The sequence below is a fragment of the Syngnathus floridae genome, chromosome 21 (genome assembly GCF_059516105.1).
Source record: "Syngnathus floridae isolate MCC-2025c chromosome 21, RoL_Sflo_1.0, whole genome shotgun sequence".
NCBI classification, from domain to species: domain Eukaryota; kingdom Metazoa; phylum Chordata; class Actinopteri; order Syngnathiformes; family Syngnathidae; genus Syngnathus; species Syngnathus floridae.
In genome coordinates this window covers 439,800-465,953 of record NC_142433.1, presented here as the reverse complement: position 1 = coordinate 465,953, position 26,154 = coordinate 439,800, and the positions used below count along the sequence as shown (strand labels likewise).

The window sequence follows — 26,154 nt, the reverse complement described above, 5'->3', positions numbered from 1 at the left end:
GAATGAGATTGAGTGCGGCGGCCGTATGCAGAGCACATTGGTTTCATCACACACTCGTATAATAAAGCACACGCTAATATATAGAACTTGCTGTTAGGTAACGTAACTTTGCTGTGCAGCAGTAACAATAAGGGCCTGCAGAATGTTCCAGAGTTGGCTCCAAATGTATTTGGAGAGCTTTTATGATTGTACATCATCATTTGAAATGAAAGTCTTGTTTGATTTGCATTTATCATCTTGCGTATTTGGGCCCTTTTCTGTGCCTGCACGTGTTGGGCTCTGAGGTATTTGGGCTATTTTTTATTTTTTTTTCTGGCATGCGAACTGATTACTGGAGCTGTCAAAGTGCAGATTTGGATGGTATACTTGGGTAACCTTGAAAATTAACCCAGTGAACTCCCTCTCTCCTCACTTACAGACCCCATAATGGCAAGACATCAGCGCCCCCTTGAGTTCAAAATTGCCAAACACTGGGGAACAATTTGCAAGTATAAATCAATCATTCTGTTGAGTTGGATTTTTATGCTGACTCCAAAATTGCAGTCGTTTCTTTTTAAGCACATGATGGTTTGTTTTTTCCCCCACAGCTTACCCCTCCATATAAGCAAAATTCCTCCACTGATTATCCGTATTAAGGCTCGCGCAAGAAGAGCTGATTACGATTGGACTCATCTACAGTTACTTGGCAACTTGAGATGCGCTGTGATTGAAATCGACTGAAAAGAATCTACCGCGTTGATTCCACTCCGATTTTATGAGCAAGCATCCCGAAATATGACCAAATCAAAAGTACTGTAATCAAGACATTTATTCCATATACTGACATGAGTCGTATAAATCGAGTCAGTTGCTTCTTGGGACAGGCGTTGCGTTTTCGCGATATACCGTACATGATAGGCTAGAATGCAGTACAGTGTAATATTTACAAATATGAATTGACTGTGTATACAACAGTTTTACGACAATCACCGCTTGGAGTCTTGTGTGTGTTTGCTCTAAGGCCCCAGCCAGCCAGGCAGCCAGGCAGCCAGGCAGCCAGGCAGCCAGGCAGCCAGGCAGCCAGGCAGCCAGGCAGCCAGCCAGGCAGCCAGCTCTCTGTCGTCTTTCTAACTGACTTCAATTGTGCAATATACACACTTTTTGATGAGAAGGTGCCATAAGAAGAGATGACGAAAATCATACACACACAACGAAAAATCACAATATTATATATTCTTTCCTAGTTTGGTCTACTAATTGCAATAATTAAACAGTTGAAATTGCGAGTGTTAGTGCAGGAAAATCAATCAATCCCCTCAGCCACCTCAGTTCCTCTTAAGATGCAGTTCAAATGTGTGTATTATCCTCCGTCCCTCCGTCCCCCCCAAAACCAAACAAAAAACAAAAACAAAAACAAACCCATCCGTGGTCGGTGGAGCTTGGCATGTTTGCAGCTCTGCACTAATCTATGCCGGCGATCCTGTGAGCAGCTATCTGCTCTTCTAGCTGGTACTTTCAGGTGAGAGGAGGGCAGCGTATAATATAGAAAGAACAAAGATGGAGTTAACATGGAGTGAAGTCACTTTGATACAAGCCAGATGATGATGCCCAGAATGACCAGTGCGATGGAGCAGACTAACGCCAGGATGCACATCTTCTTCCGGGACTTTTGCTGGCAAAAGTGAAGGTGTTAGCAAGGAATCAAAGAGAACTCGTCAAATGAAGCGTACGGTCGCTCACAAACGGGAGTATTTGTTGACATGTCCAAAGTGTGACATTGGCTAACACTTTCATAACAGTAACTACAAGTTCAATAGAGCAACTTGTGGCAAAGAACTATCGAAGAATCTGAACAACAAAATAAATGCTCTACCTAAGGCGTATGTCAATCCAAAATGCTGTTTCATCTAAATTTGGCATCTTTTTTAAACTTCAGTCTACCACATATTTATTCAAAAAAAAAAAAAAAGAAAAATATTCAAAACATGGCATTTACTCACCTGAGGAAGGCGCCATTTTGTGCTCTCCAGTCTTGATTATTTGCATTATTCTGTTTTTGGTGCACTCTGAATTTCCAAACGGCAAATTTGAGCAACGCGCTGAATTTCCGACCGGCCAAGTCGAAGCAGCCGGCGCGTGCGCCGAGCGGATTTCTGAACGCATCATCGCTGGCCGGGATGACGTTACGCTCGTACCAGGGGGAAAAGCATCCGTGACGTATTTTTCAATTGACAACGGGACGGAAATGTCCAACATGGCACCCCCCTGAGGTTGATAAATGTATTATTTCTTTCTATATTGTTTAGGAAATAAATCATGAGTCTCAATTCAAAGCCCAAATATTGACACTGTTACACGAGCTGTCGATATTATGGCGGCAATGTGTCATTTTTCTTCCAGTGTTGTCCCATGGAAAGATGCAAGCAAATATTTGATATGGTCCTCAGTCCAGGATCAAATACACTCTAGCCAGAAACTTGAGAACTTACTTGGTAGTAGGCAGCTCTCTGCAGTTGCTCTGCTCCTCGCTCGACGTGAACTTCGGCATTCTCCACATTTGCCTCAATGCTATCTGCAAAACAAAACATGCACAATGTTCAGTGGAGGTGTGGCACACGGACCAAAAAAACCCTCAATGATCTTTCTCAATCGTTCAGCCATAATTCCTTACGTTCACCGAAATCAGCTTTTATCTCTATTCTTTATTTTGTGCTCAAATGATTTCTGTAGTATTTGGATTGAGAACAACTGCTTCTTCTCACCAATCATCTCTCCTTGATCGTGGATCATCACTGCGAGGTCCTTAAAAATCTGGTTGACGTCCATAATGTCCGACTGTAAGAGACAAGAACAAGAAACTACTGTGATCTATGTGGTGGCGGGAGGGAAAGCCACGTTTGAGAAACATCAAGAGAAAGACACGGACCTCCAGCTGTCGGATGTTGGTTTCTCTCTCCTTAATAAGTTCCAGGTCCTCCTCTGTGATGGCCGCTTCCTCCGTCTGAGTGGTCATTTGACCCCAGTCGTCCTGACTGTTGTGGGAGACAAAAAGTTGCACGCTCTCTTAACAATCTCTCTCAATAGGAATACCCGGCCGCCATCCACTTACTTATCAAAGGAGACCAGCTTTTCATCTCGCAAACTGTCGTCCGCCTGAAAGAGAAGGAAAACAAATGCTGCCAATTTGGATGACAATATTTGAAATTCCAATGTTTAGGTCAGGTGATATCATTTGAATCACTGCTCGTTCTTTCTATAAAGGTTCCTACGTACCGACAGACGAGATCCGGCTCTGGCTCGAGCTACCGACTCCTTCTCCTTTTCGGCCGCGCGCCGCTGGACCGCTTGAAAGTTGTTGAGAGCTGCGGAGAACTCATTCATCAGCCGCTCCCGCTGAATCTTCTGCTGCCTCTGGACACGGCGGAGCGAAGGGAGGAAGAAAAGATGGCGCAGTTACGATATGAAATCCGGACAACGCCACGAGCTTTGATTGGACTGTCGGTGACGAGCATTGCGCTCTGTACGAACGCAATCATGACTGATCCTTGTTAGCGTTAAGTCCAGAAGTGATTGTAAAGGGCGACAAGATGAGCGTGCTGTCTGCGACTAACTTGCTCTGAGGGTGATGCTGGCAAAGGAACAGAGCCCAACTCCTTCAGGTGCTTGTTGGTTTCTTTTGCAAGCTGGTTGGTGTAGTGTTGGATCTGCTGACTGCGGAAACAGAAAAAGTTTGCCCTTCTAAAGAAAGCTTCTACCACGACATCATGTTTTGAAGAATGATACCATTGAATTCATCTTGTGCTGAAAACCCGTGAGGTCCTTCTATGGAATTTGAGTTTGAGGGGGGATTATGAAAAGTCAAACTGCCTCCGTGTGTTACGTGTACCTCACATGACATGACAAGTCTGAATGATTGGGAAAAGAATCGAATTGCAAGATACACTACTGTATATACGTATGTATGTGAATGTGTTTTGTACATACAGGCGATCCTGAAGTTCACTGTTGTCCTGCCTGGTTCCCAACTGGCTCACCATGTTCTTGATCTGAGCGGCTGTCAGAGGAAAGAGATCAAATGAAGGTGAATCTGGAGACAAAAGTGCTTTCAACACTTTCGAGGTCAAGCTCAGTCTGTCAAAAGCTGTCACTTTGTTTCAGGCAGGATTTGGGACTAATCATCACATTTACAACTTAGGTTGGGGTTAGAAAGCTGCTGCGCTGACATCAAAGTATCTAAATAGGGATTGTATTTTGAACTTTCATCGAGCAGCTCTGACACACTTGGAAGACAGCGCCGCCGACCGTCTCGCTTCTGTGAGTTCTGTCTCAAAGTAGCGAGCAAATTCATCTCTGCCGTAACGCCTCCGATGAGACCATTTAGCGGGAAGCCAGTGAGCGAGTGGCTTAAGAAGCATGTGACGGTCACATCACATGGCCCACTTTCTGTTCATTGGGAGAAAACAAAGGCCCTCCTGTCTTTATTTGAACTCAGCAGCCATGTCTGAAAACCACCGGAATACCTGTATTTCAATTGTCACTCAATGATCACGCGGTCTCCATTCTGACATACTACGTTCCCAGTTTCAGCAAGAGTGGCATATTTGCAGCACTTACTGTTTTGCGTGATCTTCTGTATATTGGAGGTACATGTCTGGATGAGGCTGGTGAAATCCCGAGGGACTGGGCGATAGCTGTCTCCTTGACCGTACGACATGTTGTCTCTCCAAGAACCGGTTGGCTTGAACTTTTGGCTGCACACAAAATGAAACCCAGGTTTAGAACTACTGTACATATTTCTTTCTGTTCGGTCGTGGCTGTTGATGGTTAGAAGCAAAATGAGCAAACCCACAGTATGGTTGCTTTTCACAAAGCACAAACGGATTGTAACGACTGGCATCTCTACGATTGTATAACTTAATTGGCCTTGGCATGAGGTCAGCAAACATTGATGAACTAGCGCTAGTTGACCAGTTAGCCAGCTAATGCCTCACTCAATGACCGAACCGAATAGCTAACCACGCACATGAGATTTTTCCAGCCACGCTGAGAACTAGTCGTGTGAATAATTGAACAAGCGCCGAGGCCCAGCTATCACAAGTGTGCTCCTCAAACGGATCGACCGACACTGCTACTGCTGTGTGGATTAAGGCAAAGTTGCGTAGCCCTGCTCAGCTGTTAGCATTCTAGCTACGTGAAGCTAAAAATCACAAAATCATTCATTTGACATTAGATATCATCTTCAAACCTGTAATACGCAATATTGCTTTAGAAACAATGTCAATACATGTTGAATAATATATATTAGGGATAATACTTGCTTATTCGGCTGTGCGAGAACACATAGGCGTAATGTTTTCCTCTTGCCGTCCAAAAAAAATCCTGCCCTTCCTGGTCGGTCACATGACAGTATTACGTCACATGTGGTGGGTTGAGCTACTTGCCACCGAGGGCCCAAAATACGATGTAATCTGTCCAATTTGACCTCTCAAACTTGTTGTAACTTTCAAATTAATTCACAATTTTAAAACCAAAAAAGTTTGACGAATTTTCATTAAACCTACTTTCCATTTTAATTGAAATAAAACGTGTTCAAATATATCTTTAATAGCTTTTGAGATAACGTTAGGTTATGAAAACGAAAATGTTTTATGATGTGCATTTTCTACTTTGCTGCTCGAGAAACTGCCATTTCAGATTCTAACCGCTAGAGGGGAGCAAGGCATGAAATGCAGTCACCCAAAACGCAGGTGAGAATAAATCACTGATGATGTTTCAAATGTTCCCAAATGCCTTGAGTAGGACTACTATGTTGCAGAAGCATGCCGTTTTCCAGGTCAGCCGATGAGAAGAAAAGCAGCTCTGGTGAGCAGCGTGTCCAGCTCAGGCCACAGCTGGTCCATCAGGCAGTAGGTGGCCAGCAGCTCTCAATTGAAATGAATATCAATCATGCCTCCCAGGCTGAGCGAGCCACCACCCCTTCCTCCCTCCCTCCCTCCCTCCGTAAACCCCTGGGCTGCCATTGGTCCAGAAGAGACCAACCTGCCATGGGCCGCCGGCCGCATCATTGTCCGCTCAGTGGCAACAATGAGGCGGAATAACTAATGAGCCCCATCCAGGCTGAGGTGTCATCCATCCTCTCACTATTCTCAGATCAGAGTGGCTTTGGACATGACCAGCAGCCTTGCGCGGGGCCCGTCACTGGACCGTCAATTCAAAAGAATAGAAATGCTTTAGTCATAGACATACACACTTTTTAGCTTACTAACCAAAGAATACTTAGTGGAGGCAGAAGAGTTCCCGTTTTCATCCGGATTACCTTTTTCCATTGAAGAGTTTGGAAAAGCTGAAGCTTTGACTTAATAGTGACTGGTGTGAAGAAAACCAAAATGAAACCAAGAATATTATTGCTCACTGCCCTGACAGCTTTGTTATGTTTGAGTAAGTACACTTTATCTTTTGTTGTTGTTGCTGTTGTTGCTGTGCTTAAAGTACGTATCTGTAGTGTAATGGGACTTGGCCTAATGCACCTGCCTCAACTTTGAAACAAGGATTGCATCAATGCTTCATATGAACGATCAATTGTTTTCATTTGCTTTGAAGATCCTACTTGAGCATTTCTTTTCCTCACTTGCTAGCATAGATACGTATTGTCAGCAAATACAGACCCATCTGTTTGTTTCATTTGAAATGTTTGGCAGATTTACTCAATAGCTGCTTCATCCTCAATGCACACACCAAACGAGCACTTTAGAGTGCAAGAAGTCACACTGAAGAATTTTGACTTATGGGGCAACACAACTGGGATCAGACAAAACTCTTGTAGTGCAAAACAATGCAAGCATTTCTTGAACTTGGAGGCTCCAACTGGGTCTGGGGTCACCAAATGAACCAAGCAGGACTAAAAGAAACTAGAGAAGAAAATTCAAGCAAAGTGGCAAGGAGATACACCTGTGACTGGAGGGAGTTGATTGACCAGAACAGGTCCAAAGTAGCAAAACCAGCCATAAAAAGGGATGAGTCCGAATCGCAACCTTTCCGTGGTCATCTGGATGGTGTTGTTTCACCCAACCCTCCCCCCAAATTTGCATCAGGGGTGCGGGCGGACGGACGGACGGACGGACGGGTGCCGGGCAGACGGTGTGGGAGGCTCCGTCTTTAATGAAGGGTTCAAGTCAATAACCTTTGACCTGTGCAGAAGGGGGTAGGCTCGTCCTGGCCAGCAGTAGGGGTGGTCGCCATGGACACAATAGGCTGCCTGCCTGCCTGCCTGCCTGCCTGCCCTTTTCTTCTGTCTTCCTTGACCTCACCGTCACACAATAAGACGAGCGAGCAAGCGAGCGCCAATCTGCGCTCAGATTGAGACTTTATTAAACATGTGCGAGTGTGGAGGTAATCTGCCAAAAGCTGCCCATGGCCGTGTCCCCCACGCTAGAGTGGGCGGGCCGGCAGAAGCACCCCTTGATTTTAGTCCACAGCAGGGACACAATGTCACGACTTTAAACTCTAAATGCTAACATCCCTATTTGTAAACAAACTCATTTTTGTTGCTGGCCGCATCATTAGTTGCAATGTCTCTTTTAAAAGTGAAGACAATTTGTCACAAAGTCAATTTGTTTTGCGGGCCACATAAAATGATGTGGCGGGCCGTATCAGGCCCTAAGGGCCAAGCTTTAGATTTGAGATTTTGAATGTGAATTTGGGTCCACATCCAACAGTCACCTAACCCTACACCGCTTTTGACTCTTGCTAATGCAAAGTTTTCCAAAACGCTTAAGCTTCAACATATTCTTGGCTTTTGTGGGTGGAGCTCCAATAAGTCTTGGTGTTCATTTCAGAAGACATTTTGAAAGTGTTTGTCTTGAAGTGACTTTTTCAGACACTGAAGTTGGCCTCCATTTAAATAGTTATGAATGGGACTGTGGAAAAGATCCGTGACAGACCCCCCACAGCAGTGACAAAAGCTTGAAGCATGTTTGCACAACATAGTGGTTGGTAAAAGCCTCGCGGCGACAAGACTTCAACTCCCAAAAAAAGAAGCCCTGGGGTGATGCATTTCATGCCCTTTCATCCGGCCACTTGTTTTCCTCAAAGGAAGATGTATGTACGTATGTATGTCATGGACGACAGTTGGAACGACGCCGAATCAAAACAGGCACATCTGAAAATTTGATCCCAAGACTTGGAGTGATGGACAACAGTGTGAAGTTCACGGGCAGCGGTGGGCCAAACAATAGCAGATGCGGGAGTCTGGCCACATCTTCCGTACCTCCCCCATTCCATTCCATTCCATTCCATTCCATTCCACGCATCCATCCTCGTCGCTTCTGACTCTCTCATGACCCCGAGGGGCTCCAGGTTACAGACACAGGGTGCTCGTGTGGGGGGTTGCCGGACAACCCCCTCCCGTAATAAAATCTCATTATTAGTCCTTGCCCGACGATATTGAAAATGGCCCACTCGATAGTCTTGATTTGAAGCTTCCATCTGGAAAGAAAACAAAGCAACAATCAATGCAACATTTTCCCATCCGCTTACTTTACAATCAATGCAAGGAGTCTTCTTCTCGTGTAAAATAGCCACGGCCACAGACAATGTGTTGTCAGGCTCATTAAGATGCACTTGAAATGGGGATAATGCACCCCCCAAAAAAAGTGACCTTGTTGATGATCCCGTCCGTCAGTCTCCAGCAAGTGCGATTGTAGGCCCTTTCCCCCATCCACCCTCAGCCACAAAATGCATTGAATTTCATCAGCTGGGCCCATCTCAGCTCAGCTCAGCTCAGCTCAGCTCAGCTCATTGGGGGACAGCCCGATTGTGCTCGCGGACATTTCTCATTAGATGGAGGGGGCAGATGCTCGTGTCATGATGTGACACATTAGTCCCAGCAATGACGCAGATCTGGAGAAGGAGGGACAATCGTGTTGAACCTGCAGGGAAGCTTCATGGTTCTTGAAGCGCTGTTCCAACTGTTCTTTGATGCCTTAGGAGCACATTTCTATGGATCATACGTACGTATATGGGTGCAAACGTACTCCTCAATCTTAGAGTGACGTATTATTCCATTAGTGACATCAAATGAGAAAACAAATCTTTCCGCTTGGATGACAGGAGCCAAGCTTTTCGTTGCAATATTTGCCAAATGGCTCAAAATGTCATTTTCAATCTACGCACCGACGACTGCTGCCGTTAGATTTGGATTTGAATTTGTTTTTGCCTTCATTCGTTGCACCTACGTATGTACGTTCACCCTAGTGAGACCGAAAGGCATCCAGAGTCAAGTTCGGCCGCAAACGGCTTTGTCTTGCGTGGCGTCTGGACGACCTTGACATTTGAAGGGAGGGGTGCCTTTGGTCGTGACACTGATCGGGCATTGTGCGGGTTCAAGGGCAGTCTGCCATTGTTCCAGCTTGGCAGCTGGGAAGGCGACGACGCCAGCCGCTCTTTTGCATATGAGGTCATTAGCACGTTAATGCTGAGAGAAAATGCAGAGGGAGGTCACGGCCAAAAGGGCGCACGGGTGCGATGGAGGAGATCTGGTGGCATGGGAAAGTCACCTCTCAGATGGATCTGAAAGGATGGCGAGGAGGGAGGGGAGGGGAGGGCGGAGGGCATGCATAAGAAGGGGGCAGATGGTGCCGTGCCCTTATGCGTGAGTGCATGCGTGCTAGTTGACAAGAAAGTTTGCTGGGGGGGCTGGGCTGGGCTGGGCTGGGCTGGGCGCAAACAACCACAGTCACAGCACCATTGTGGCGGGCGCTAGGCCCCTTGTTGTATAGACAGACGTTCTCCTAAACTTGACCTCCGCGACCCTCGCCGCTATTCTCCTCCTCACTTTTCGGCATTGTTGTTGCCCTCCATGCATGGACGGCATTCTGGCGCTTTTGTGGCAAAAGTGATCGATGCAACAAATCATCCAGCAAAGCGTCCAATGCGGTTGGTTGTCTTGCAATTTGACATTGCTTTCCTTTGTTGAAGTTTGGATCGAGATGTTATTCCAAAACTGTAATCCAATGAAAATTGGATGATGGGAGGATTATTATTTATTGAAATGTGTCAAATAAAAATAATAACATGAGATTGTTGTTGTTGTTTTTTTAACGAGGATTGATTTTCCACAGTAGAGGGAAAATGACCATGTCCTTGTTTTTCCCAGGTGCCTGCTCGGCCTCTGAGCTGTCTTTCCTGCAAGAACCCCGAGACGTGATTGCGGTGAGGGATCGCCCGCTCATGTTGGACTGCAGCGTGCAGGGCGAGGAGCCCGTCCACATTAGCTGGCGTAAGAACGGCCTGCCTTTGAGCGCCAATTCCAGGCTTCGGGTGCTGCCCAACGGCACCCTGTTGATCGACAACTTCCAGAAACGCAAAGAAGGCAGCGACGCCGATACGGGCGAGTACGACTGCGCCGCTCAGAATCGCTACGGCATGCTGGTCAGCCGCAAGGCCAAAGTCCTTTTGGCGTGTAAGTGTCTGTTCCCGTCTTTGATGCTTTCGTACGGTGTCCTCCCTCCCTCCCTCCCTCCCTCCCTCCCTCCCTGCCCTGCCCCCACTTGGGTCACAGCAATAAAAAGCCAGCTTTCCGGCTAATCTACCAGTTATTGCAATCTTGCCGTACCTCCATGTAATGAGTCTCCATGGTGATCTCGAATTTGTTGCCGTACTCCGCTCGTATCCATTAAGTCCTGGGAAAACCTTTACGGGAGCCGAGCAAGTGGAAAGGTTACCTTGCTCATTCTAGCTCTTATCCAGTCATGAACAAAACGAGTCAACTTGACATCATTTGTGATGGCACTTGGATGTCTGTCTTCCCTTTGTCAGCTCTTCCCAAGTTCCACACCCACCCGATGTCCATGGCAGTAGATGAGGGAGGTGTTGCACGCTTCCAGTGTCAGATCTCTGGAATACCTGAGGCCAACATTACCTGGGAGAAAGACAGAGTGCCCCTTAGCACCACTGACAACAGGTACACACACACACACACGCGTGGTGATCACAGGTCACTTTTTTGACATTCCCTCCTATTTCTCCACGCAGGTACACTCTTCTCCCGATGGGGATCCTTCAGGTGACGGCTGTGAGACAGGCCGATGTCGGGGTCTTCCGTTGTGTCGCCACCAACATTGCAAACACTCGCTATAGCCACGAGGCCCTTCTCAACATCACCGGTAGGCGGATGTACAACGATGGCACGCCGCGCGCGCTTATCGTACGTGCAAGATATGTAGTACATCGTAGCGTATGTTTTTTAGGTGGAACCTCAAGAATCTACAAGGAGCCAGTCATCCTGTCAGGGCCTCAGAATCTGACCATCACTGTCCATCAGACGGCCATTTTAGAGTGCATTGCCACAGGAAACCCCAAGCCCATCGTTTCCTGGAGCAGGCTAGGTAACACCACTTAAACAAACATACTCGGAAGCTGATGTGGATTTTCCAACGCCGCTTTGTTTTTTCACTCCATCAGACGGACGCTCCATCGGAGTCGAAGGTATCCAGGTTCTCGGAACGGGGAACCTGATGATCTCAGACGTTTCTCTGCAGCACTCTGGTGTGTACGTGTGCGCTGCCAACCGGCCGGGCACCAGGATGAGACGAACGGCGCTTGGCAGACTTGTGGTACAAGGTAGGTGCAACTGGATCATGTAGAGTCACTACATGAGCTCCAAGCATTTGTATTTTTCAAACCTTAGTTAGACCATGACTCCATAGTATTCATTGAATTTCATGACAGGTCAATTCTCTGAAAAATAGCGGTTCAGAAAAATCAAATACAAGTAAGAAATAATCATGAAAAAATAAATGAGCTGTGAATTTGAGGTGTGCTGCCAGCCTCACCCTCAGCTTCACCTTTGATAATTGACTGGAGCATCTGCGGCCCGACCCGTGTCTGTGTGTGTCTGTGTGTGTGTGTACTTGGCCATGTTAATTTGCAGCGGCAGCGAGTGAAAGGGAAGGAGAGGGTCAATAGCAAAGCTCCACCCTTTCTTCCCACCTTTGCCCCTGACTCCTCAGTGGGGGCGGCTGTCTGGAGCAGCAGCCCCCTAACACCACCAACCCATAAATGAGGCATCATAGTTGAGAACTTGAGAGAAAAAACTCATGATACACATTGTTCAACAAATACTGAACATGATTGCATTTCTGGAATTGCTGATACAGATGATTCCATTCCAAACATGATGTTCCTCATCATTTTTGTCACGTGAATCTATATTAATACCATTCAGCTTTGCCACCATTCCTCCCTCCGTTGATGTTGCGTCCAACGCTCATATGAATCAATACTCCCCCCCCCCCCCTTAAAGTGATTGGCAGGGGCCTCTGGTGTAGAATAGAGAAAATTGAGATCATCTCTAATATATTCATTAATGTATTGATTTGGTTTCTCACTTGGTTTATAGACAATAAGGAGCAGTGGACATCGGTTAATAATGCTTAGCACATGTAGCTTCCTGAGTTTACAACTAAACACATTGAGCGTCTGCAACTTTACAACATAGTATCTCACTCCATCCCAAATCAACTTCCGTGGGATTTCGGCAGACAGTTTTCACACCAGCGCCTTCACGGCCATGGTCGGGGGAGATGGAACAAAAAGCGAAAAATAGGGGATGACGAAATTGTCCATACGCCGCGCATGGATTAGGAGGAAAAAGGGGAAGGGGTGTTACCGCTGATCTGCGACCTCTGACCTCTAACCCCGACAGGAGGACTGGGGGCATGATAGTGTGAAAACGGTCGAGCTGGGGGGCGGACATTGAAATGAAAAGAGAAAGGAGGGGGGGGGGGTCTCTTAGTTAATTATGGAGGCCTGGAAGATGGATAGCATCCCACAAGGGGGAGCGCCGTGGTGACCGGGGTGTCACCGCCATTTTAGGGGGAGACACAAAAGACGGCCAGCCAATTTATAGAATCGTGTTTAGAAAAAAAAAAAATCCCCAGACTCCCTCTGTCTCATAACCTCCCCCCCCTCCCTCTGGTTTTGTCCACAAAGTCCTCCAAAAAAGATATGCAGATCTTTTATCATGCAGATGCCACAAAGGCCTTCACTTCTCATAAATTATATCAACATCAGCAACTTTCCCACACCAGGAACTCAGCCCCCCTTTTATGATCTCCAAAAAAGAACAACGAACACTAAAACCAATTAAAAAAAATAAACTAATATGAAACGAATCAAAACGAATCAAAGCACTCTGAAAACGGATAAAAACTGAATTCCAAATTGTCTCTAATATTTATTCATTTAAATGATTGGGGAAGGCTTTCCTTTTAATTTTCTTCAATCATGAATCATCCTAAGGAGGAAAATGAATAAAGGTGCTTTGCACGACAACGGAAAGATGTATGAATGCAAACAAAGGAAAAGGGGGCAAGATTTATGAGCTGCGCTAAAACTCAAGGTCAACAGAATCACTGATCAATACGCGCTATGGATCGACCCGACCCGTGTGCAGTCAGCTGAGGACGCCTGACAATTTCTAACATGACGTTGGGACAGATGAACGGACCGAGAGGTGGACAGCTCTCCCCTCTTGCATGATGCATGATGACCACACATAAGGGCGGGCAGTGGAGGGGCTGATTAAAACAAAGAATTGAACTTCAGACGTTTTGGAGATGTGTTTAGTCTTTGCATTCACTACATACACAAATACATGTAGTGAGCAACTCAAAAGATTATTTTAGGAACATGCAAACGTGCAGAGGGCCACACATCACTCCTTTTAAGGCGCTGAGAAATGAGGGGAAAAAAATCAAAGAGATTAAGCTAAACAAAAAGGTCAGAATCCCCGATGAATGTCTTGATTAAATCGGGCATCTTGTTGACACATCTCCATCGGCTTATGGGGAGAAATTTGGGGTTGGGGAGGTCACTGCGGATGAGCCCATCAATGAGATGCTGAGCTGGGAGGGAGGGGCTTAAAAGAGCTTAAAGGGAGCCGTGCATGAATATGCACGTCTATTGTGACGGCATAATTGCAATGTGTTGGAAGAATAGTCCTCTGCATCTGTTCAGTATGTGCATGAGGGGGGTGGTTTTTTCTCACAAGAAATATTGTTTACTTTTTTTCTACTCTTCTACACAATTTGAGAAGTTTCAAAAGTTGAAAAATGTCCCAAAAAAAGTTGAAGAAAGTTCTTTCTTTGTCTTTATTTAACCTCCTCCCTCCACTTCACAGCGCCTCCAGAGTTCCTTCAGTGGCCTCAGTCAGTTTCCAAACCAGCAGGGGGCAGTGCCGTGTTCACTTGCGTGGCACAGGGTGTCCCCGAGCCTCACCTCATCTGGCTGAAGAACGGCAAGGTTTTGATGCCTGGACACAACGTGAAGTTGACCAATAACAACAGGTAGACATGTCATGTCATGTCATTACGCGTGCTAACGTGTAGTGGCTACAAAGAGTGGTTTGCCAAGCCTGAGGCCCACCACAAGGTGGCGCCTTTGCACAGCCAACATAAAATCATGTCACTATCACTGCTCGTCTTATGTGACCTTTTCTCCTCTTTCAATGATTTCATATCAGTCCAATCACATTTAAAGGAATTGTGAGATAGCATACGTTTTCTATTTATACATGCTATATTCTCCAGTCGTGGGTTGCTACAGAATTTAGCGGGCAATTGATATGCCAACATGATTAAAAATGGAGCGTTTGCAGTATTTTTAGAGCGCCACCCCTATTAATTATACATGTTTTTTAGAAAGATGTAATGGGCCATCGTGTGATATGATTCGTATTCAATTCACTTTTACTGTAGCTGCACTTGTCTCGGGAGAGGTACACATTGCGCAATAAGCTGTGCGTGGATGATTTCAAATGTCATGTTGGGACAGAAAATACCACCCAAGTGTTTCATAGCTCTTCATAAAGCCTTTTGGATCTTTTCAATACTGCAGCGGTTGCCTTAAAGAGAATAGATGAGCTCCCCACAATACAATCGATCCGATACAACGAATAGACACCCTCAGGAAAGAATATCTATTTTTAGTGCTATCGTGGCATCGATTTGGTGTCCTTGACATTCTTTGACCTTTAAATTTTGGCCTTGCAAATTTTGAACGAGCTAGCTAGAGGAAATTCCTTTGTATCTTGAGGAGGGAACTCAAGTGCTATTTGTGATGATGTGGGAGGACTCTTGCAGTAAGTATCACGATCCGACTGCATGTTATTCGAGCCACCTTTTCACTTGCGTGTAAACCGATCAGGCTGCGTGTCATCTCCGCAGTACCCTGGCTCTGACTCGTATCGGCGCCGAGGACGAGGCCATCTACCAGTGCATCGCTGAGAACAGCGCCGGCACCAACCAGGCCAGCGCCCGACTGGCCGTGGCCCAAGCCAAAGACTTGCCCGCCGCTCCCGAAGGCCTCAGCGCTAGCGTGCTGTCCACCACCGCTTTGCAAATCGCATGGAGCCAACCGCCCGCTGAAGTCACTGAGGGCATTATTGGATACGTGCTGCATATCCGCAAAATAGGAGGTACGTATGTATGTATGTGGCACCACCAAAAACCTTTGTCAATATCTATTCCTCTTTAAGACTGACCTGCTGCTGCTGCTGCTGCTGCTGCGGCATATATGTCTGTGTGTGTGGTTTTCTAGAGCCAGATGCTCTGGAGCTGCAAGAAGCCATCAGCAAAGGGGCCTTTCAGCATGATGTGAACAACCTGGAGCCAGCCACCACCTACTCCCTTTATCTGAAGGCTTATTCCCCACTCGGAGCAAGTCAGCAGTCTCGCACTGTGGTGGCAACAACACTGGGTGGCGGTAAGGACACTGACTGCTATTCATTCTGACTGGTATGCATTCCATTCAAGCAGCTTTGCCTCTTTGCTGATCTTCATCATTGGATTCCATGTCTTTTTTATTGGATTATGTATTACTTGAAGCAAATATGAGATTGATTGAATCCATCTTCCGTTCCAGCTTGTACGCGATGCCATCGCATTCGCTCATTTGCGTTCTTCTCCGTCTCATCCTTTCAAGTGCCGACAACTCCGACCTTCTTCACCAAGGTGTTGAACTCCAGCGCCGTCCAGGTACTGTGGGAGCTGCCCAGTAAGGCCGGCAGAGCCGAAGGCTTCAGGCTGTCCTACCGCCGGGTCCCCAATGCTGATTTCCAGGGACCCATCCAGCTGCCCTGTCACGTCAATGCCCACGTTCTATCAAATCTGGGTACGTGCCTGTCTAGTCTCATCGACACTTGTCCAAAACTGATAGGTTGAATTGATCTCATTCTACGTCATTATTTTTGGAAGATTCCTTTTCCCTTCTTTTCTGCATGCACCACTGCTCTGAATTTGCTCACCACTCACTCGCTGTTCCCATAACAACGAGGGCGAAACAGCACCTGCTGCACTGTGCAGACAATCCTTATTTGATCGCAGACCTAGTGGCATCCATAATAGGCACAAATGATCATGTCATGAGGTGCTGCATCAAATCATTTGACGCTGCTGTCAGAGAGGTATGGATAAAACCGAAAAAATGGAGTTGGAATTTTCAATGAGCTTGCATTTGGTGTATACATTTCTTAATCAATTAAACACAACGCTTACTAGGATAATAATATAAGTATATTGATGCGACAATATAGGATTGATTTTCTCGGGTCAAGTGTGAACAATGAAAGTATGTTCCTCGTCACTTCACCCTCAAACTGCTCGAGATGGGCCTGAAAACGAGACCGGAGATTATGACCGAAGCGAATAATGGGATGTGCCTCACTGATGGAGCCAATTGATGCCATGCCATGAAACACTGTCATCTCCAGTCTGGAATCAATAATAGACAATGTTGCAAAGTGCTCTGGAGTGTCAAAGGTCTCCGCTTGCGTGGATTTCATTGTGACACGTCTCTTGAATGACATTGTGCCAGTGTTTACAATGCGGTTTGGGTTCATTCCATTTGACCAATAAAAGGGTGGGGTCGTATTTAAGGGACAACTATTGCTCCAATTGAGAAAGGATCAAAAATTCACTTTCAGAATCGGGTGGCGTGTATGAAGTCAAACTGGTGGCCTACAATGGAAACGGGGAGAGCGAGTGCACCAAGAGGCTGGTGTCGTTGGCAGATGAAGGCACGAGTGCCCAAAACACCGGTGAGTCGCACGCCACGCCTTCCTACGGCCGGAGCAAAGCGTGACAAGATGAAATGTTACCTGCAGGCGAGAACGGGCCGTGCCAGTGCAGGGACGGAGAAGCCTCTCTGGGCAGCATTGTCATCGGCATCCACATCGGTACCGCCTGCATCATCTTCTGCGTCATCTTCCTCATGTTTGGATATCGCCGCAGGTCCGATTGGGATCGATCTTTGCTCAAATGGTGCAGCTCTGTATTCATTCCTGGAATGTGTTTGCAGTTTGTTTTGCGCTAAAGGGACTCAGGACACTTGGGCCGTGCCAAGTGACGACAACGCGGGCCACAATGGCATCCGCAAGGAGGCAACAAACCCACCCAGGATGGAGCCAGTGCCTCAGGTAGCTTTCAACAAAAAGAATAAGAAGAATAGCATGGTGCAGAAGGGAAGGAAGGGCCACTTCTGACATGCTTTTGGAGAAGTCTCCTGCTCTCTTCACTATCTAATGCCTTGTCTTCCCTCCTCACTGTCAGCAGCAGCCAATTTGCCCGGCGCAGTGCCAAGTGGTCATTGAGCAACACTCATCGGGTCTTCCTGGCACCGGCACAGGCTAGCACTGGTCAAACACCCCCCTCCCTCCCTCCCTCCCTCCCTCCCTCACCCCATCCCTCAACCCCCCCCCCAACACTTTGCTCCAGTTATTTGCAACGAAGCTAAACTTTAATACTATGTCAAACCAAAGCGTATTGCCTTGATTGCCTGCGTACAAGCATAAGTGCATGTCGACGAAAAGCCTTTACAGAGTATTGTCACTCCAGATTTGGTCCTGTCACTTTGTAAATGCGCGTCACATCAGCTTGCTCGTGGGAGAATGTTCGATAACCAAAATGTTTTATATTCCTCAAATCTCGCCGAGCACGCCAGCATGTGATGGTGTAGACAAAAAGCAAGCCAAATATCCACCACACCTGACTGACGTGACGTTCCCAATAATCTGTTGTGACAGAACTCTTGACTTTGCCTTCAGTTTGTCTGCAATAAGACGGGAAGAAACATAGCGGCCTTTGCGAAAGCCTTACCGAGGTCAGAGCGTCATGGTTAGCCATGATGCGGACGCCATTTGTAAAAACAAACAAACAAAACCTTGCACACCTCCAAAGAAAGCTACCTCACAATACCTGAGCCATAGTTGAGAACAACATTAATGTTGCCTGTGCCAACCTACCTCACCCCCCACCCTCCCAAAAAAAAACAAAAAAAAAAAGCCATCCCGTTGAATTTGTGTTTGACCAGTGCCAATGCCAGCGTGCCGTGCCAGGCCAGGCCAGGCCAGGCCAGGCCAGGTCAGGCCAGGCCAGGCCAGGCCAGGCCAGGCCAGGCCAGGCCAGGCCAGTCCAGTCCAGTCCACTCCAGTCCAGTCCAGTCCAGTCCAGTCCAGAGAGAGCTCAATGGGTCGACTACCGTGGAGAGAAAGCACTGCGGGCCAAAACTGGAATTGCTCCCCTCAGGCCTTCTTTTTTGTGTCCACTTGTGATGCAAATGTTCATTTCTTCTGATCTGACATCAGAGGAGAATTGGATTTGCGTACGGAATTACAGCCATGATGACCAACCACCTTTTCAGATCTTTTTTCCAGAAGAACCCAAACGGAACCAACCCTAGACAAATAGATACCAAACGGCCCGGCTGCAGACTTTGCTCTCCAGATGCCAAATTTGGTTACTCCGGGCCCTCGATGGCACCGAACTGGCGGGCGGCTGAAGAATTTCCAAGGTGAGACTTGATGCCTGAACTCACGCACGCACGGATTAGGCTTTTTGCGTTTCACCATGTCAGCCTATCCAAAAATGAAAACCAAGCTAAATGACACCCAAAGACGTTGTTTTGAGACATTTTGATGGTTTTCTTGATTTTCTTCTTTTTGTATAAAATAGTCTTCCTGATTGAAAGGGGTCACCTGCCTTGCTTTAACTCAACCCAAGCCAAAAAAAAAAGAAAGAAAGCTATTGTTTATGATGTCATACCACATTTTTGAACACGGAGCTATTTTGCTAAATACAAACCGTTTGAAAGTGACCAAATGAAAATGTCATATTCTGGAAGATGTCAACATACGTAGTCACAATTTCTTGCCAAATAGTTTGATGGCGCGGACAAATATGTAACCAAATCCATTTTTCCCATTTTTATACTTCCTCACAACCAAAGCACAGAAACATGAGAACATATTAGCGTGAGGAGACACTTGTGGGCCGCAGCATACAAAGAGATTTCCCATTTTTCAAAAGAAATTCATAAATAAACGAGTGCTTTTGTGCAGTCGGTAGATATCGGAGTCTGGTAGTCCCGATTGAGGAATTTGGTCTTGTCCGCCAATATTGATTGCAATTATATAGGGTTGCCACAGCAACGAGACACCACTCTCCTCGTGGCTAGTCAATATTTCTTTTTTAACTACATCTGTGAGCAAAATTGACTGAAGTGAGTTGTCTCAATCTGTTGCAAGTCTTTCTTATCCTTCTATAAGTTTTAAAGATTTACACGAAGCAGGGCAATTTTGAATGAAATGCCTCGCCTTATCTCTTTTCTAACATACCTGACCGACCAAGAGCTGTTCAACTGACAAGATACCAAAAAAACAATGTGAACGGAAGATGTGTTTTTGTTAGCGTGATAGTGGTCAAGATAGTTTTGTAACAAGGAAAAGCCTTTATACTGTTTCTGTTCATAGTCAATATTTTTCATCCTTCTTGTTAAAGAGGAAAAGCTGCCAAAACAAATGTTCATATTTTTGAATGTTTTTTTTAATTGTTGTTCTGATGATTAGATTTGATACATATGATGAATTGCTGATGACTTTTTAGGATTGCAAAATGGTGCTTTCTGAGCAGGGTGAGTTTTTTTGTCTGTAGCCAAACTCACCTTCTGTCCTGAAACAACCATCTACTAGTAGGAAAGAAATTGTTAGCAAGTAGAAACAGGCTGCTATATATAGTACCAAGGAGAAATGATGCTTTAATATTTCTATAAGTGCTTCTTTGTTCTCTAAGCTGTCCAAGATTTACGAAAAAGCTTTAACCCGTTGTCACAGAGGTCTTTGACCATAATAATTAGGAAAAGGTCGAAATGGAGAGAGCAGACTGGAGGAAAGCTGCAGCAGGGAACCGAGGCCAAGCTGTGATTTGGTTTAGTCCTAGCTCACAATGATGATGATAACATTTTTCCCCACCAATTACATTTGTTAGTGTGGACGGACCTTCATGGCGTCATATCATGTGAGGACAGATCCTTGTTATTTATTTATTTATTGTTAAGGCTCGGTGCAAGATTCAACTTCACGGCCACAACTTCATTTCTATAACGTAAAAAGTAAGAAGAAATGCATTGAATAGCCCCATATTAAAAACAAAAAAACAAACAAAAAGATTCTAGTTCATTCCTATCGGTATGGCTTGGTCTCTGTTTTGTCTGCAAATTTCTCTGAATGTCTGCACTTCACATTTCTCATATTCCAACATGCCTAAAACCAAATAAAGACATTTTTGATTCATTTCTGCAGTTGTTCAAGTCTCTCAACATTCCACAGACAAAGCAAGCAGCATATGTTTGACATCACTTTTATTGTTCTGTTGGCGTACACGTTATTTGATAGTCAGCAAATTAGAAATTGCACATCACGTATTTGAAGCATACAAGTACTGTACTGTACTGTCGATGCACAACAGCTTATTTATTTCTGGCCAATCACTACAATCCTTAACACTGTCTAGGGACCAATGAGTATTAAATATTACGTTGAGTTCATTCACAATCATGCAAGGTTATACAATTTGTTCTAAAAATACTTCAGCATCTGCGTTTGGGGGGCTCGTATAATATCACTCAGCTCATATCAAGTGCGCTTGATGAGCCATATTTCGGACAGTCCTGAGCCAAATCAAGCTTTTCAACCATTTTGCACAATGCTCAAATACCACCAAAACGTCTTGACTTGGACAAGAGGAAAACGACCACTATAATTATAAACACTGCTTCAGGCAATTTTCGGCTGTGCTCTTCAACTGCTTCAAGTTGCGCATCTCGATTGCATTTTGCTTCCAAAAAACAAGGAGATGAGCGGCTCCCGCGGCAAGCCCGAGGTCCAGTGCAAATATGCAGCAGCACATTGATGACATCACAGCAATCTGATTGGGTGAGTCCGCTTCAAATGTATGTTTCATGCCCAGAAAGAGCAAAACGAATGACATCAAAACAGCATTAGAAGTTGGAAGCCATCATCTTGCTATGGATGTTGCAGCATATTCACTTTGATCTTATTCCACTGGTTATCATGAGCGGGGCTTTTCTTTCCCAATCTCATCATGTTCCCTTGAGTATTCCGTAAGAGTCATCAGAGGTGACCGGCCTCTCCGTCCATCATACGTTACCGCTGTGTGGGTTGGAGCTCAGATCCGACTCCATCTCCCCAGCAGCTCCGGCGTTTCTCGCCGAAAGGCCGTCCGCAGAACGCGGCGAGTCGCCGTTGGCGCGCCGGCGGCGGCCGCCACGGCGGCAGCACGCCATCACGTCGGCCAGGTCGGCCCGGAAGGACGTGGTGTAGAAACCGTAGATGATCGGGTCGCAGCATGTATTCAGGTTGCCAAAGACAAACAGGATGTGGTGCACGTACTCTGGGGTGTGCTGGATCATGGACGGTTGGAACCAGTACCAGATCCCCAGAATGTAATAAGGGGTCCAACAGATGACGAAAGAACTGACAATGACTATGGTCATCTTGAGGGTCTTCATCCGGGCTTTGGGAATCTTGTCTTTTCCACTACGTCGCAGGCATCGCTCACCATCTGGAGAGTAGGAGAAGCATAGTTGACTTGGTCCAAGCGTTTAATCAGTCTGCAACAACTGCTAGTTGATGTTTTTATAAAGTATCCTTTGAGTACAATGACCTTACTCGAAAAATACAGAAGAAAAATGTTGAAGGGGCTGCAACCAATTAACGCCATTTCCACGGAGCTCCATGATTTGATTGTTTTGAGATACCGAGCGAGCAAAAGTAAAGTCAAATGTCAAGGCTGACTGTGGGGGTGGCCCCGCACGCGCGCACGCGCACACACACACACACGCACACACACGCACACACACACACACACACACACACACACACACACACACACACACACACACACGCACACACACACACACACACACGCACACACACACCTTTGCTCTTGTGCATCTGCCCAGTGATCTTGGTGAGGATGCTTGTGTAGCAGAAGGTCATGACAAGCAGCGGGAAGACATAGAGTGTCACAAAGTGAAACATGTTGTATGCCGTCTCCTGCCAGCCATGCTGGAAACTCCCGTGGCTGGCGCACTGAGTGAAGTCGGCTCCGTCTGCCTTAATGGCCCGAAAGATGAAAAGCTGAGAATGAGGAGAGTGACAAGATGAAGCATGGGAAACACTTTGCTTACTCGTCCTTTGTTTGCTGTAAACAAATGTCCCCTTTGTTTATGGCATACAAACGCCAAAGAACTTTGAAAGCAACAGTTCTTTGCTCCACTCTTGTGCATTAAATCGCTTTTAATGCACCGCTCTTTGACAATATGTCTTACATGTGCAGGCTCAATGAAAAGAGGAAGTATGCGAGTTTCCGGATGTGAGCTGCGGCCAACGGCAGCTCTTTGGCAAACGTGCTCATTGCCTTTGTGTGATTTGTACAATTGCTGGATCAAAGGGAACCCCGAATCAATTGAGCACCAAAAGCAAGCAACAATTGACACGCTAATCTGTAAGTACACCGCAATCTTGGCAAAGTGCTCTTGTTTGACTTATTCATGAGGCTTGCATCTCCCTCTCTCCAAAGGCAAGCAAGCGGCAGCAATCAATCTGCAGCCCTATTGAAACAAGCGGCCGTCCAATGGAGCGTGTCGGCTTGGCCACGCGGCAATCTCAAAAAGACGAGACGAACGGCGCCGCGGACAATCGGCAACATAACACAACCAAGGACCTGAAAACAATGACAGGGAATGAAACACACAAAGACAAGGCACAAAAAGAACCAAGAAACAGACAGAAGCCCAAATCCTATGCAACAAAACCCAATTTGACGAAAAAGCCAGAGGTGAAAACCACCCGACCTGACAAATAGGGGCCTCCGCTCTAATGAAGGTTTGCCCTCAATTACTCGGTCTACAAAACAAACGCCACTAGGTAGTAGTTGTAATTCCCTCCACGATACATCAAGCCGACGGTGTTGGTTTTTTTTTGATGATACAAGATTTTGTTTTTTCCACCGCAGCATAGCTAGAGGTCCCTTAAGAATGTGGCACCGGAATTGGAGGACAGCGGTGATTCTTTTTCTTTACCTGTGAAGAACATTTCACAGTGACAAGCACATTGTTAAACTATTGTGCTTGCGCTCCAGGTTCAGGAAAGCCAAATGCAAGCACCCTATCAGGCCATGATCCACCCTCCCTCCCTCCCTCCCTCCCTCCTATCAATGATGGATCTGGTCCCAGCTTCAACAAGCTGCTCACTAGCACTATTTTTAGCTCCACTCTCTTTCACAGAGGCGACTGAAGGGAACAAAGGATGCAGAGGCAACAAAGTGTCTTACCATCTTCCACCTTGAAACTAAACCTTCTTCCGCCCAAAAAGACAGTGTCTCTCAGCGAAGCAAACCTGAGTTTGTTCATACTAGCCTTTCAAAAATGCTCCATTCTACTACAGCTGTCACCTTTGACTGACAAGAAAGCGCTTGTTCAACAAGTATAGCTGAGGAAAAGCCCCATCTTACCTGAGGAGATGCCAGCAACAAGCTGAGCGTCCAGGCCACCAGCAGCATGCGTTTGTTCCTCAGCCCAGCATCCAGGGAATCCAGAGGATGGAGAATGGCCCGATACCGGTCCAGGCTCACCACCACCAGTATGAACGCCGCCGAATGCATGGCAAAGAGTTTCAAGAAACACAACAGCTTGCACATGGCGTCCCCCGCGTACCACTGCACGGTGATATTCCAAATGGCGTCCAACGGCATCACCACAAAGGTCATCACCAAATCGGCCGACGCCAAGCTGGCGATGAGCGGACGCAGGTGCGCCGCCAGCCGATAGCCTCGGCCCCAGCGCACGCTGATCAACACCGACAGGTTGCTCAGAGCGGCAAAGACAAAGAGCACCAGAGTGGCGGCCACGCGGCAGCGGGCCGCCGCAGTGAAGGCCGGCGCTTCCCACGGTGCGGCGGCCGTACCCGTCGAGGTGTTGACCGGAGGATATGCGGCTGTGGAAAGGTTCCCTGGCATGGTGGCACTCTGAAAGCAACAACGGCACGCGCCACAGTGAAATCAAAAACAGCCTATTCTGATTAAGGCCAGTCAAAGTTACATTTGTGTTTGGAACCTTCATTCAACAAGTAGTCTGTTTATTAGTGCCTCCTATAATTGACCTCATTGGACTGTGGCCGTTTCAAATTCTTGTAAGATGAAAATCCTTCAACAAAGTCAAATGTTTGTAATATGAAGTCAATTGTCCAGAGTGGGTTTTCATTAGGCAACAAATAACATTGGTGAAGCAGCGCCCTCTTGTGGTAAACTGTAAGAACTCCTAATGCGCCAAAGAAATCACTCAGTCTGCAATAGAGCACACATCTCCAGACGCTGAAACTAACGCACGTTTGTTTTACTGTGCTATGAAGCAAACCGTGACTGACAGCACAATGGACACAATCAATCTGCAGTTCAGTACGTCCATCAATGACTTGCGCAGCCCTGACCCATCATCCCCTGACATCATCATTACAATCGGCAATATTCTTACCTGAAATCTAATCTTTGTGAAATCTACTGGCGGTGAGGTGAAGTCAAAACCATCAGGGACGGTGTTCCATTCAGTAGCTGTCCAACGTGCTGAAGCTTCACTTTGACTCTCTGTCCTTTGCCAGTCTCGCGGTTTTCAACCACCTCATTCATGATCCCCACCGGTCGTTTTTTTTTTTTTTTTTTACTGCGTTCTAACCACCTCTGTGGGCTCGGCCATTAAGCCCGCCTTCAGGCACGCGTTCTGTCCCTTCCTGCGAATTCAGTGTGAAAAAGGAGCCCGGATCGATTCTGATTGGTTAATTGGGCTGCATGACGTGGCGACTGCTGCAGTCTGAGCAACGCATGTGACACATGGAAGATACCCTGGGAAATTTCCAGGAACAATGCTGCTACTGCCGCTGCCGCTGCCGCTGCCGCTGCCGCTGCTCTTAGGCAGACCTGGGAAGAGAGACTGCATCAAAACAACTCTGTCATGCATGCATACAGGAGCATGCTGTAAAGTACTTCAGTGGAAGTTAGAGCTCAAGGTGATCACAATGAAACTACAGAAGATGACATTTGTTTTTCTGACATGCTTTTTTTTCTCTCTCTCTCTGATGGGTTCACAGAAAATTCAGCAGAAGCACCAGCTGGTCAACTCAATCGTCTCCTACCTGATTAAACCCGTGCAGAGAATCATAAAATCTCACCTCCTGCTGAAGGTAAAAAAAAAAAAAGCAAATATTCAGTCACTCTTCTAGCCACTAGGGTTAGGGTTAATTATTGACAGTAGATTTAAGTCTATTTGTTTAGTACTCATTTTACGCAGTACCGTTTCACTTCGTGTTTTTCAGTGGCGGTAGGTGAATTTTCACCTGAGCAAGAAATTTCCAATTTCAGGGTCAAAGATGAAATAAAGGATGGTATTTTTAATATCTACACACAGGTCGTGGGATGCAAATTTGGGTGTAATGTACCAAAAATATGGAGTGCAATGCGCTTTGCAATAATGAATGTTGTCCACTTGGGGTCGCGCTCCCCTTATAAACAGCGAGTGTACTTTTCATTGCAGTGCAAATAAAGTTTCTTCCTTCCACGCTGACAAATGAGGAGGCATGTAGTGTGTATTTTATTCCTCCGTTATTAGAGCAATATATTCGCAGTTGGTTGATCCAGGAGACAGACGAAGGCGATACTACTGTTGCATCGCACCACTGTGCCAATAAGTTCATAATAAATAATTAAATATTCCAATGTGCAAAGTAGGTCAGGAAGTCCACAGGCACTTAGTTGGTTATGCATCTTGTTG

The 26,154-nt window shown here is 46.3% G+C and overlaps 3 protein-coding genes and 1 long non-coding RNA gene across 8 annotated transcripts; 2 read left to right on the top strand and 2 right to left on the bottom strand.

Annotated features, from left to right (window-relative positions):
- Positions 1-790: 790 nt before the first annotated feature.
- Positions 791-5,442, bottom strand: stx12 (syntaxin 12). 2 transcript variants are annotated; one of them, XM_088366155.1, is made up of 10 exons: positions 5,298-5,442; positions 4,594-4,730; positions 3,964-4,033; positions 3,591-3,690; positions 3,253-3,390; positions 3,089-3,132; positions 2,906-3,011; positions 2,742-2,814; positions 2,469-2,551; positions 791-1,651 (listed from the first exon to the last, which is right to left on the bottom strand). In XM_088366155.1, the coding sequence occupies exons 2-10, from the start codon at positions 4,691-4,693 to the stop codon at positions 1,559-1,561; spliced, it is 807 nt and encodes a 268-aa protein (XP_088222281.1). In that variant the 5' UTR covers positions 4,694-4,730; positions 5,298-5,442; the 3' UTR covers positions 791-1,558. The 2 variants fall into 2 exon arrangements, with proteins under 2 accessions (XP_088222281.1, XP_088222282.1); XM_088366156.1 differs by having other exon boundaries at positions 5,294-5,441.
- A 596-nt stretch (positions 5,443-6,038) lies between these two features.
- On the top strand, positions 6,039-20,602 carry LOC148379648 (immunoglobulin superfamily DCC subclass member 3). 3 transcript variants are annotated; one of them, XR_015855238.1, is made up of 15 exons: positions 6,039-6,417; positions 10,133-10,438; positions 10,795-10,939; positions 11,011-11,141; positions 11,226-11,363; positions 11,440-11,598; positions 14,159-14,324; positions 15,204-15,454; positions 15,577-15,741; positions 15,961-16,149; positions 16,961-17,074; positions 17,141-17,267; positions 17,335-17,452; positions 17,586-18,395; positions 18,441-20,602. XR_015855238.1 is itself a non-coding variant. In XM_088366148.1 (14 exons), exons 1-14 carry the CDS (start codon positions 6,366-6,368, stop codon positions 17,664-17,666), a joined length of 2,139 nt encoding a protein of 712 aa, XP_088222274.1. In that variant the 5' UTR covers positions 6,039-6,365; the 3' UTR covers positions 17,667-20,602. The 3 variants fall into 3 exon arrangements, 2 of the variants coding, with proteins under 2 accessions (XP_088222274.1, XP_088222273.1); XM_088366148.1 differs by having other exon boundaries at positions 17,589-20,602; XM_088366147.1 differs by having other exon boundaries at positions 17,586-20,602.
- gnrhr1 (gonadotropin releasing hormone receptor 1) lies at positions 20,548-25,217 on the bottom strand. 2 transcript variants are annotated; one of them, XM_088366153.1, is made up of 4 exons: positions 24,865-25,217; positions 23,847-24,359; positions 22,270-22,471; positions 20,548-21,893 (listed from the first exon to the last, which is right to left on the bottom strand). In XM_088366153.1, exons 2-4 carry the CDS (start codon positions 24,348-24,350, stop codon positions 21,469-21,471), a joined length of 1,131 nt encoding a protein of 376 aa, XP_088222279.1. In that variant the 5' UTR covers positions 24,351-24,359; positions 24,865-25,217; the 3' UTR covers positions 20,548-21,468. The 2 variants fall into 2 exon arrangements, with proteins under 2 accessions (XP_088222279.1, XP_088222280.1); XM_088366154.1 differs by lacking the exons at positions 22,270-22,471; positions 24,865-25,217 and having other exon boundaries at positions 23,847-24,824.
- On the top strand, positions 22,662-25,786 carry LOC148379646 (uncharacterized). Its single transcript, XR_015855239.1, has 4 exons — positions 22,662-22,838; positions 22,914-25,393; positions 25,475-25,567; positions 25,700-25,786. It is a non-coding gene; the product is annotated as an uncharacterized LOC148379646 (long non-coding RNA).
- Positions 25,787-26,154: the final 368 nt, after the last annotated feature.